Here is a 12,988-nt window from a genome sequence, read left to right on the forward strand (position 1 = left end):
TTTAATTTTTTATATACTCTTAATAATAAAAAGTTGACTACATTTAGATACTGTAAGTGGACTTTAAAATTTTTTTCTGTGAGGTTCTCATGTTTGTTAAATCTGTACTTTACCAGATCAGTTTTTAAAAACTGTCTGGGCTTGGAAAAGGAACCAGTTTGTAAAGTAAGCAGCATGAGAGACCTCTAGTGGTCAAACCATGCAGATAAATGCTCTTTCAAGGGCTCAGCACAGCTTAGCAGAAGTCAATCACGGCTCTGGCAAAGTCGAGGGATGAAGGATATGCATGACACAAATTTACAATTTTTTTAATCATCTCACAGAAAAATCACATTATGATGCCGTAATTACATTTAATACTTGAGCACGGTTTTAGAAAAAGAGAAATAATAGCAAAAAGCAACTTACGTATCATCTCCCAATAAGGTAGCATGCTATACCAAGAGAAGCACGTAGTTCTTTTTAAGGATGAATTTTGGCCTCCAGCCTTACGATTGTGGGCAATTTTTTCAACCTTTCGAAACCTATTCCCCCTTCTGTAATAGGATGGAACCTATCCTCACAGAAATGTTGTGAGGAATGAGATTAATATTCTAGCATAATACCCCGCACATGGTAGGTATTCACTAAATGTTAATACCCTTAACAAATGTTAAAGCATCTTGTTTTATTTTAGTGGAATAACTCTGCAAATTTATAGTCCTGAGAGGCTGGTATTAATATCTTCATTTTACAGATGACAAAACTGAGACTCAGAAGTTAACCAGCTACTAAGTGGCAGAACTCATACCCATGACCTCCCAATAACCCACGGCTTCACAAAACTGCTCCCTTGTGTCAGCCTGCAGTGACTTAGGCGGATTCCATAAGTGCCTTGCAATTTAATTCACAACGCATAACTCACCGACTTTACCAGTTTCCTCTTGTAAAGCTTAATGTTCTATATCACATTCTTAAAAATTACCTTACCATTCTCCCATTCACATTTACCACAATCACAGGAGTAAACATTCCCACAGCCAGCTTCTTCAAAAGCACTTCAATACTTACTAATATTTTTTTTAAAAATCACTGAAATAACCTACCTGTAAATGACGACGACTGAGAATGTATCGAGCCCTTATTAAGCATAGTCATTATCTGACCAACAAATTCCTTAGGAATAAAATTGGCATAAGGTAGTATCTCAGTGCTGATTAGCTGAACGACCTAAAACAAAAGAGGCAAAGTCAGATGCATTTGTTTTCTTGAAAGAGACTGACTCAAATGATAATTTCTAGATTAAAATGAAATTTTACTTGAAAAGAAAATCAGTGGAATCTTCTTTAATGGGAGGATGTAAACATTCTAATGTCAATATACAGGATGACTCGTCTGTCTCCCTCATCTCTTAGCAAACAGCTTTAGTACAAAACAGTCAACACTACAGTCCAGAGTCCAAACTGTTCACTACACAATAATTTTAATAAACGCTGATCTTCAACATGATAAATGCAAATAGTGCTCTAGAGAAAAAGTCAGCATATGAAATGTATCCATGTTAAGAATAAAATATCCAAAACAGAAGAAGAATAATTAAATCACCTTTTAAAACCATAAAAATGAGTTATAAGAGAAGGCAAAGTTATACTCATTTTTGTTAAATAGCTTACTTCTGTGTTATTTTGCCTTTTGAAGAAAAAGAAAAGTTTGAAGTGTACAAGAGTTTTAATACAGTAATAGGACAAAAGGCAATATTTTCTATCTGTATGATGATGCCTACGCTTTTTATGTACACTTTAAAGTAACTGATTTGATTTGATTTACTTAAAAGTTTCTCTATCCCACTTACAGGAAAAAAATAAAAGCCAACCCTCCCAACAAAAAAATCCACAACCAAAACCTACTTCTTTAAACTCCATTTATAATCAACAAAATATATTCTTTAAAAAACACGCATTATTTGCTTCAAGAATTCTAGAAGCCATATCTATAGCTGGCTAAAAACAGAAAAATCTAAGCAACTTATTAATTTGAACTACAAACATCTGATGTGTCAAACTGTAGAGTAAGCCCTTGAATACACGCTTTCACTGACTGACGCACTGATTTTACTGAATCAACTGCTTTTCTAAGTTATTAAATGGACACAACTAAGTATCTCGACAACATGCACACAGCACAAAGATAAAAAAGACAAGGCAGTCATTTTTAAATGTCAGTGATTTAAAAATTAACCTTTAACCTTTGCAAGAATTTAACTCTTTCAGGTTCAAGCTTAACTTACTACTTTATTCTTCTAGCAATTTTATAGTTTCAACATTTCTATTATTCGGTTTCCACCTATGTCACAGGAAAATGCTTTAAATAGCTTCCTCACCTCAACATCAATACTTTCATTTCTTTGAAATTCTTGAATAGAGAGGTTATCCGGAGGTATGCTAAAAAAAAGAATAAAATAAATAAATAGACTTGATTTTTAAAGGTAAAATATTCCCTGGAAATACAAACAAAATAAACAGTATTGGGAGTTTTAGTGATTTTTTAAAAAATTCTTTTAAAAAAAAAAAAAAAAGATTCATGAAAAGATTCGCACCTGAGCTAACAACTATTGCCAATCTGTTTTTTTTTTTTCCCTGCTTTATCTCCCCAAATCCCTCCAGTACATAGTTGTATATCTTAGTTGCAGATCCTTCTAGTTGTGGCATGTGGGACGCCGCCTCAACATGGCCCGATGAGTGGTGCCATGCCCGCGCCCAGGATCGGAACCGGCAAAACCCTGGGCCGCCGCAGCAGAGCACGCAAACTTAACCACTCAGCCACAGGGCCGACCCCTAAAAGTTTTTTTTTTTTTTTTGAGGAAGATTAGCCCTGAGCTAACTGCTGCCAATCCTCCTCTTTTTGCTGAGGAAGGCTGGCCCTGAGCTAACATCCATGCCCATCTTCCTCTACTTCATATGTGGGATGCCTACCACAGCATGGCTTTTGCCAAGGGGTGCCATGTCTGCACCCAGGATCAGAACCGGCAAACCCTGGGCCGCCAGAAGTGGAACGTGTGCACTTAACCGCTGCACCACCTGGCCGGCCCCCCAATGAATCTTTCAATGAAAGAAAAGTCTTCAAACTGATAGTATTCTTTGTAATTTTTGTCAGTTTTCTCTGTATGGTACATTAAAAATTTGTTTATTGAGATATAATTCATACACCATAAAATTCACCCTTTTAAAGTGTATAATTCAATGCTTTTTCGTATCTTCACAAAGTTGTGCAATGATTCTACCTCTAATTCTAGAATATTTTTATCATCCATTAGCAGTCACTCCTCATTCTCTCCTCCTCCCACCTCTGACAACCATTACTCTATTTCCTGTCTATACAGATTTGCCTGTTCCTGATATATCACATAAATGAGATCATATTATATATGGCCTTTTGTGGTTGGTTTCTCTCAGTGAACATAATGTTTTCAAGATTCATCTATGTTGTAGCATGCACCAGTATTTCATTCCTTTTTATGACTGAATATTCCACTGTATGGATAGGTCTTAATCATTCATCAGCTGATGAATATTTGGATTGTTTTCATTTTTTGGCTACTATGATAAAACTGCTATGAACATTAGTGAACAAGTTTTTGTATGAACATGTTTCATTTCAATTCTTTTGGGTAGTACTTAGCAATTTTTAACTTAAGGTCCACAGAACATTAATTGTATGAGTTTCCACTACTGCATGTGTCTTTTAGAGGACCAGTACCATGCTTTGGCACTCAAAGGTTGACTGAATGAATACCTAACAGATCTCAAGTGTACCAGATGACAGTCCTTGTGTTTTTCATTTTTGTGTTTTCCTTTATGCATTTAAACTATTTACTTATGGTAGTCCTCAATGACATCCAAAGCCTTTTGTCTCTTCTAGTTGATTTTGGTTTTATTTGTGTTTTCTTTGTTATTGTACTGCCGTGCCAAATCAGCTTGCACCAAAAACAGTTGGGAAACATCACAGAGAAAGTATGGTGATTCATAAAGTCCTAGAGTATGTATTAATTAGGTTAAAAAACTTATAAATGTTCCAATATAAAAGACACTCAAATATTAGGATTACCTAGAAACCTAAGTCTTGCTATTCCAAACAACATTCTGAAATACTCTTCTTACTGTTCAAATACTACGATAGACTTCAGTTATAGAACATAGTATATATGCGGCATAAAACAAAATTTAAAATCTAACAGTTTGTGATTTCCAAAGTAATCAATTACTTGGAAAACAAAAACAAAGACAAAGTCTTGAGATGAAACTGTGAAAATGTGCATGATTTTTAATTTCTATTAGTGAGCACTGCATTTTTAGCAACAACTAACTAACGAAAGCTTTCAATTTGAGCCATAAAGTATTTCTGGACTATGAAATAAAAACTGAACTGGCTTTATCCATATAAGCTGTTCAGTTAAAAACACTGATTAAAACATTAAGTCAAAGTATACAAAATAATTGTGGACTTCTACAACTAATCTAATCAACTAATTTCATCTTCCAATTAAAGAAAATTATGCCTACTGAGGGGGAAGTGATCAGTTACGGTCAACAGAAAGTAGGTGGCAGAGTCAAGAGCAGGCCACAGGTCTCCTGACACTCAGTATAAGGTCTGTTTCTACTACTCCATGTAGTATAAGGCTTAACTCTGCAACTAAAATAACCACAACTTAGAACACTGATTCTGTGTTACTCGATAAGAGAATTTAGTACGTTTATTTTTTTCTAGCCATTAAAAACAACTCCAAATTTAGAGGTAAATATCCTGGTTCCAGTTACTTAGAGTTTTGGTTTTTAAATGTTTAGTTTAAAATATGGCTGTTTCATGGGAAGCGATATGGATAATGTCAGTTTCTCTTCAGGGAAAGAAATAACAATAATTAAGATAATAGTGGTAGTAAGTATTTAAAAAGCACTTGTGTTCCAGGCTCTATTCTAAGCATTCATTTATTTTAAGTGATTTAATCCTCACAATAACCCTATGAATTAGATAGCATCATTATTCCTATTAAACAGATGAGGAAAATGAGTCACTGAAAGGTAAAATAACTTGTCCGAAACAGCAGTTACAAAGTAGCACAGTTGGGATTTGAATCCAGGTATCTAGCTCTGGAGTCAGTGCCCTCAGCCACGATGCCAGCTGCCACTTCAACGACATGATTTTTCAACACACTCAGTGTACTCAAACCTTTAGTGTAAGTAGGGCTTGAGTCAGGCAAAAGAGTGTAAAGAAATTATACCACAAATGCATTACTATAAAATTCCATAAAATATATCTATCATTAGGCCCTTGGTCCCACTGTCTATTTTCCTCTACAAGAAAAAGTACTTCAGAAAACTGAATTTAATAAAATAAGAACAAAGTTTGGAAAATGAAGAATCTTCAACAAGAAACTCAAGAATAAGTAAGATGGTAGAAAGACTCAGCCATAGGAAAAGAAATTCTTAGTGAAGTTTCACTCATTGCAATAAAACTGATCTATAAGCTTATTTAATTTATTAATAGAGCAATATGCAGATACAGATAATTGGGAAAGAAAAAGAAAAGTTTAAACTTCTAAATATATGTGCTTCATACAAATTAACATAGTGATTGGGGTGATAAAGTCCACAAAGGAACTCAAATTTTCAAGGTCATTTTAAAGATGAAAACAATTTGTTCAAATATGCTTTGTGAGGGCCTATAATTTTCCTACAAATACAAACAGTATGCTTGCATTGGTATCAATAAAATTTCTAGAGGAAAGAAATACATAAGAAAGCAAAACAAAATCTGACCATTTCTGAAAACAGAAATTAGGATCATTTGTCATTACCTTTGATTCTGAAATATCAGATAAGCTTTCATAGAGAAAAAAGTAAGTTAAATCTGTACTCTACAATTTTTCTTTACAGAATAACTAAACCACATTAGAAAGGCAGACAGAATCTCTTCAGTTAAATCATTCTGCTGCGGACTCATCTGATCATTATCAATGTGCCAGTGTAGGTTTTTTTTTGTCAAGCATATCAAATTCATAATTTAAATGGTTTCAAACTAATACTTGTAAATGGTTACATAGCACTGCATGGAATGTTTATAATTCTGTAGTTTTAAAAAATGATTAATGGAAATAAAAATAGAAAAACTGTTGTCACAGACTTTCACTACTATAGCACAAAGAAAAATTAGATTATAGGAAGACTGAAGACTGCTCAGTGCTGCCCAATGGAACTGTTTGTGATGAAGGAAATGTTCAATACTCTACACGCCAATATGGCAGCCACTAGCCACACATGGCAATGAGAATTCAAATGTGGCTAGTGAGACTGATGAACTGAATTTTTAAATTTACTTTATTAATTAAAAATTTAAATTAATTGTAGCTAGTGACTACTGTATTAGATAGTACAGCTCTAGATGGACCACAGCAGAATCCTCATTCCAAAAGTTCAGTCTCTGTTCCAACTATCCTACTCTCCTTCAGTGAGGAACCAAAACAGCATCCTTAATATAAGCCCTCAGTCGGAGAGCATACAATGAAAATTCCACTCTTCTTTGCCAAACTTAAACATCTTAAAGAGCTGATCATTATCACCACTCATCTTATTTATTCTGGTAAAACACTGATTTTCTGAAATTGTTTTTCTCCTGTAATATCAAATGAGCACCAGATTTTTAAAAAATGGATCTTCTTAGCTTCAAGTTAAAACCATGCTCTCTTAATTATGGTGCATTCATATGGTCTTATACATAGATTCCTGTCTTACAACCAAAAACACTGTAGAGCAAAAATTTCCATTGCTCACAGATAATGTACCCCATGCATAAATGTCTAATCCAGTTGTGCTTTGTATACAATCTAGCAATCTTAATCATCAAATACTTTGTTAATGAACAATGAGAAATATTGTTTTTAGAGCAATTACAGGTATAATGTGCACTTCTTGAAAGATTGTCTTAATTATAAAAATGAATGAGCTGACCTTTTAGTAAAGAGAAAGTCTTCAAAAGTACTGGCGAGTTCTGGCCACATACTGTCAAATTTTCCAGAAGAAGCATGCTGCCGGGCAACAGGTAGCCCAATAGAAAGAACTTTGAGAAGAGAAGATACTGCTAGTTTCCATGTGCTTTCAGACGGGCAGGAATACTTCAAACTAAGAGGAACTCTAAGGGTCTGTGAAAATAAAGACAGTTCAAGATAAGTACTAATTAAAACATACACACACACAACTTTAATTACTTAAAAAAAACTCCAGCAGACAGAAAAAAATAATAGCATAGGTATTTTTATTTAAAGAAAGATGTTAAGAAAGGCCAATTCTTAGACATGGTCCTCAAATCCTACTGCCTAGAAAGATATACTTTTAAATCCTGTCTCCGTTTTATAAACAATGACCTTGAATAAGTAATAACCTTTTTGAACCTCAGTTTCTCAGCATAAAAATAAGAATGTTATCTAAAAAGTTAAGAGGAAGGGTAGGAAACTTGTAATTTTGCAGCTACTCTCAACTTAATGTTGTGGAACTAGACCATTCTGCCGTTAAGTTCTCCTAGTAGAAAATAATTTGACTGATGGGGTTCTCCCATCCTAGAGAGATCAATACTGCTTATATTTTTTCACTAATGGTTAGGTGAACGTAGCCTAAAGCATCATTGCTTTGAAGTCTTATGTTTCATCTCTAAAGTTCTTTGAATTTTACATTCTACTCCAACATTTTAATGTAGTTTTCTTCCTTTCCAATTATTTCAGAAAAACTGATTTTTCCCAAGAAGATAGTTTATTTTATCTTTAAGCCTTGAGGATATAGGAATACAGCATCTGACCTATGTATAGTAAGATGTTGAGACTGACTTTTTAACTGGCCAACTTTTGAGACAGGTTGCTGTTAACCATTAAAGAACTAATTTTGCTGGTTCAGAATGGATTCTGGTTATAGTTCCATCCAGACTAGACTGACCAAACTCCCACAGTGTGCTATCCCAGAGTACCATCAATAAACAGTCTTGGTATACTACCAGATAATTTGCATTAGAGTGAAAAGTCTGCTTTTAGATAAAAATTCTAGTCTGAGAAAGATAAAGAGTAAAAGAGAGAAATTTTCATATTTCAAGGTTATGGAGTGAATATAAAACCTAATTTCATCATCCTCCACACAAATTATTACTGAGTACTCACATAGTGGGCATATGAACCATTACGTGTTGGCATGAAATGGGCCTCCACCAACAGATAATTAGCCAACCTAGAATCTATTTATCCCTTCTCTCTCCCCACATTCAGCTGGAAATTAGGATAAGAGAAGGTCAGCTGATTAAGCCAATCGATCTACTCCATTTCCTTGGTCATAATCACTGGTTCAAGACTGGGCATGGGAGTAAAGCTGGTCCACTTAAGGTTAATTTTAGGAACTTAAGAAGAATAATGCGACAGAAGTGCAAGAGCGTGCACACATTTGTGCGCGCACACACACACCCCTCCTACTGGACATATAATCTCTTTATTGGCCTACAACTATGAGGAGATACATAGGTGGGTTGCAGTCAACCAGTGGAAAGCAGAACAGAGAAAAAAAACTTGGTTTTTGGTGATACTGCTGAATCACTAGGATCAACCAATCCTAAAGCATTCCCTCTGTGCTGAATTTTCCAACTAAGCATGGCAATAAATCCCCTTTATGGTTAAAGCTAGTCAGAGACTGAATGGATGTCACATGCAAACAAAGGAATACTAAATTATACAAACAAAGGGCTGCTGTGAGTTAACATTTTATAACTCAAGCTCAGATAAAAGGAAAGTATGGATTTACTACTACAATTAATATTTTACTGAAATGAAGGGTATGTTAAGCACAACAGATCTATTTCATTTATGCATTTTATTTTTTAAAATATTTAAGCAACTTATACAGGGATTGGCATATAGTGCACACTCTAACGTAAGTGTGAACTGGGAAATTCAGTTCCTGCTGTCACACAGCTCACAATTTTTGAGGATGGAAGGGCCCTGTCCAATTAACCACAATCCAGTGTAGTAAGTGGCATCAACAAAGTGTTTGGGAGTACAGAAAAGAGATTCTTTAATTCCTTTAACAATACAAACTGATTTGTGTCACTCCTCAATGTTCAACCCTTCAGGGTTAAAGAAAGACGTCTAATTCCTTATGACGGCTTCTAAGACCCACAGCTACTTTTTCAGACTTATTCCAGGACCTGTCACCTCCCTAAATGGAATTCCTCAACATTTCTTGAAAATACACCATGATCTTTTACAATGCTCAATTTATCTACCATACTTCCCTCTTGCTTTTTACCTAGAAAACTCTATGACTCCTTCTTCAAGTGTTACTTCTGCTAATCCTTGCCAAAATCTCCTGGTGGTTTAGGTGTTTCCTTGTCTGTGGGGAAACTAACTTTTTATTCAGCACTACTTGGCAAGTATCATTAAATGCTGTATCTCAATTGATTCCCTAAATAGTTAAGATGTGTAAGTGGTATTGGTCTTATCCTTCTTTTACAGAGCAGCGAGTAACACTACTCCAACACTACAGCAGTACACTACTCTAAGCCAGGTCTATCTGAATACAAACTGCCTCCACTCTGTGGTCTTCACTTAGCACTAACATGTTGTATTATTTGTTTGCCTTTCCACATTTCCTTTATTGAATTGTTAAATGTAAGAATTATCTTATTCATTTTTAATCTCTACTCTTTAGTTAGTACCTGGCTTAAAAGACGTGTTTAAAAATATTCTCACTAAACGAGGAGACAGAGGACAGCTGTGATGGGATGAGTGGTGAAGGGTAGAAAGAGGTAGGACGAAAGTCAAGGGAAGAAAGAGTTGTAAGAAGGCAAGGGCTGTGCCACGCTATAGGGGAGATAAAGAATTAGAAAAGGGCTCAGGATTTGAAGATTTGGTCTTCTGTAACTTTGAGTAAGTAGTTTCCGTAACACAAAATGGAAGCAAGCCAGCACGCAGTAGGTTAAGAGTGAGTGGTGACTAAACACAGGCTGTTTAAAGGGGTCTGGAATTAAAAGAAAGCTGAAAGAGGGTGGTAATTTGAGTAGGAAGTAAACTGAGAGAAAGTTCTTGTATAAAAGGCTTAATCATCTTTCCAGGATAAAGTATAAGAGGCTGAAAGGAAAATGAAAGAATCGTCAACAAAGAAAGGTGGGAAAAGGAAAGGACGAACACAAAGAGAGGGATGAGCCTCGGAACAACCGCCCTCCTCCCTGAGGGAAGACGGTTCACATTGGCCCGTATGTGTTCGATAACTAAAAGGCACATCCACATGCAGGGGGAAAAGTAAGGTTTAGGTGTGTCCTTCAAAATAGAGGAAAAAACAAGAAACAAGCTTTGGAGGAATGGGACACAGTCAACAAGAGATGAATTTTAAAAATGGTTGTGCATGCACTAAGGAACTGGCTTTAAAAAAAAGACAGTACGCATGATCAGTTAAATCAATGAGCTGCATTGTGAATTTCTCCCTGAATGCTCATCAACCTCAAAGTATGAGAAGCACTGTCCTAAGAAACAGGATCCTCATTGTCTTACGTGGCAAAATTTAAGAATTGTAAAAAATCTAATACGTATTTACTTTAAAATATTTTTTATTAAAAATACCTTCGCATACTTTAGAAAAACAGCTTCCTAAATACTATCCATGAATGTTGGAGAAAAGTCACTATAAATAATAATATAAATTATATTTTCCATTTTATCCCGATACAGTCACGCACCACTAACAATGTTTTGGTCAACGACAGACCACATACACGATGGTGGTCCCATAGGATTAGCACCATATGGCCTAGGTGTGCCGTAGGCTATACCGTCCAGGTTTGTGTAAGTGCACTCTATGATGTCCGCACAATGATGAAATCACCTAACGATGCATTTCTCAGAATTTATCCCCGTCATTAAGCAATGTATGACTGTATATGATAGTATCAAGAGTAATTTCAATAACACTATCATCATCAAACAAAAATATAGAAATTCAAAAAAAAAGATACCTTAATAATATTCTGGAGAACTTTCTCATTCACCACTGCTTTGTGACAGGCTGTCTTCTGGTATAAATCCACAACTACTTCTAAAGACCTTTCAGCAAACGGTACATAATTCAAGGCTACCCATTCCGCCTAGAAAGTAATATTTTCACATGGAGTTAAAAATAAATGAGATTAAATGAAATCATATTGTTTTCAAAGAGAAAGCTTCTTTGTCTTAAAGTTCAGTCCTTGGTTTTAGATCAGATTATATTACATGCAAAGTTTTCATAGAGATATGTACTCATGAAAGAATAATTTTCAGCCAGGCAAAAATTAAAACTATCGGAAAAAGCACAGAGAGCATTCTATCAAGAACTGGGAAAGATGTACTTTATTTGTTGCCAGTAGGTTAGGACAATTTTAGGAAATTTAACTCACCGGTGCAAATAGTTGGATCTATTGTGATTCCATTGTGTTGCAAGACAAATAGAATGAGAAAAGTTAATACACATTAAAACTACTTTTCGGACCACGTAAAATTATCATTTTTATGTTGAGTGAACAAAATCAGCGTGTGCATGCATTCAGAAATTTACTTTTCCCCAAGCCAGAATCAAGCTAAAATTCGCCAACTCTGGCTAGAAAAATCTTTTATGTAAAATCCAACTAAATTTCACACCAGTAGTAGACAACTTCTTATTTAGCATACACAGATTTCTTCATTTTGCACTGTAGGTAACTATTTTGGATCAGATTAGGCTTAGGGATTCAGAGGCCGTTTTGGAGTGGGATGGGGCAGCCAAGAAGGGAACTTTGAAGAAAGACGTATTACAGAAAGGTCAAACTTTCTGGAGAACCACTTGAGAAAGGAAAGTCATAAACAAGAAAAAAAGGAATACAGAAAAGGTTTTCCAAATAGTGTTTCTTTTCAGCTTAAACATGTTAACATGTTTCATGTTAACAGACACATGAGAGTTTATTTGTGAATGAAAAATTTCTGAGATCATCAGAGTCCATCTTAAGTGGAACTATTTATAAGCCATGAAATCTTACTAAGTAGATATAATTTACAGTAAATTACCTGATTATATTTTGCATTTGCGATGTGCTTTGTTTCCAGCTGTCCATATTGTGGAGGTTTGCAGGAAAATTCTACAAATGCCAGTAGCTGGTCAAATATAGCTGGATACATTATCTGCATATTTTCTGGTCCTATACAGATGGCCTATAAAAGCAAAATATGAACAGTAGAATGCATAATCTGAAATCCATTATTTACTACGTATGCATTTGTTTAACCAAGGAATCTTAAAGACTGTCCTATTTTATGTAAGTATTACACAATGTTTTATAAGTCCTAAAGGGCATTTAAGTGCTTTTTTTTTTTTTTTTTTTTTAGTGAAGAAGATTGGCCCTGAGATAGCCTCTGTGCCAATCTTCCTCTATTTTGTGTGTGGGACGCCTTCACAGCATGGCTTGATGAGCGGTATACAGGTCCACGCCTGGGATCTGAACCCACAAACCCTAGGCTGCCAAAGCAGAACATGCAAACTTAACCACTATGCCACCAGGCCAGCCTCATTTAAGCTATTTTAAACTATTACTGAATAAAGTGTACACTAAATGTGTTAAAAAGTGTTTCTTAATAAAAAGTGTGATTTATCACTTAACAGACTGGAAAAAGGGCAAGCAGTGAAAGAGAGGTCCCAGGCAGTCCTGAGGTCCCACAATGTGATCATTTGTTCAGTAATGCAGACATCAGACATTCAGACTGCTTCACTGACCAAGATGATTCAGAGTTCTACTTAAGCAATGGTATCAGTTCATTGAAGTGACAGCTGACTTCTGAGCCATGCCAGGTTTACTTGAACAAAAAATCATGCACATTACAGTTGGGAAAATAAGTCATGTATGAAAATTTGTTTCTAAAAGAAATGTATATATTAATTTTTAACAGGGTAACGGATATTTGATGTCTAATGTATCTGAGTATATGGAC

At 35.2% G+C, this 12,988-nt stretch overlaps 1 protein-coding gene across 2 annotated transcripts in view; it reads right to left on the reverse strand.

Annotated features, from left to right (window-relative positions):
* The window catches only part of MON2 (MON2 homolog, regulator of endosome-to-Golgi trafficking), a 103,966-nt gene that overhangs the window by 15,640 nt on the left and 75,338 nt on the right, over positions 1-12,988 (reverse strand). Inside the window, exons 27-32 of one of the 2 annotated variants that reach the window (XM_046658080.1) lie at positions 12,071-12,214; positions 11,428-11,445; positions 11,011-11,139; positions 6,981-7,171; positions 2,360-2,420; positions 1,086-1,209 (exon numbers count right to left, since the gene is read on the reverse strand). In XM_046658080.1, coding sequence (XP_046514036.1) covers positions 1,086-1,209; positions 2,360-2,420; positions 6,981-7,171; positions 11,011-11,139; positions 11,428-11,445; positions 12,071-12,214 — 667 coding nt within the window. The remainder of the gene's footprint in view (positions 1-1,085; positions 1,210-2,359; positions 2,421-6,980; positions 7,172-11,010; positions 11,140-11,427; positions 11,446-12,070; positions 12,215-12,988) is intronic. The other variant, XM_046658089.1, reaches the window with a different exon arrangement.

This window comes from Equus quagga, chromosome 1, assembly GCF_021613505.1.
Source record: "Equus quagga isolate Etosha38 chromosome 1, UCLA_HA_Equagga_1.0, whole genome shotgun sequence".
NCBI classification, from domain to species: Eukaryota; Metazoa; Chordata; class Mammalia; order Perissodactyla; family Equidae; genus Equus; species Equus quagga.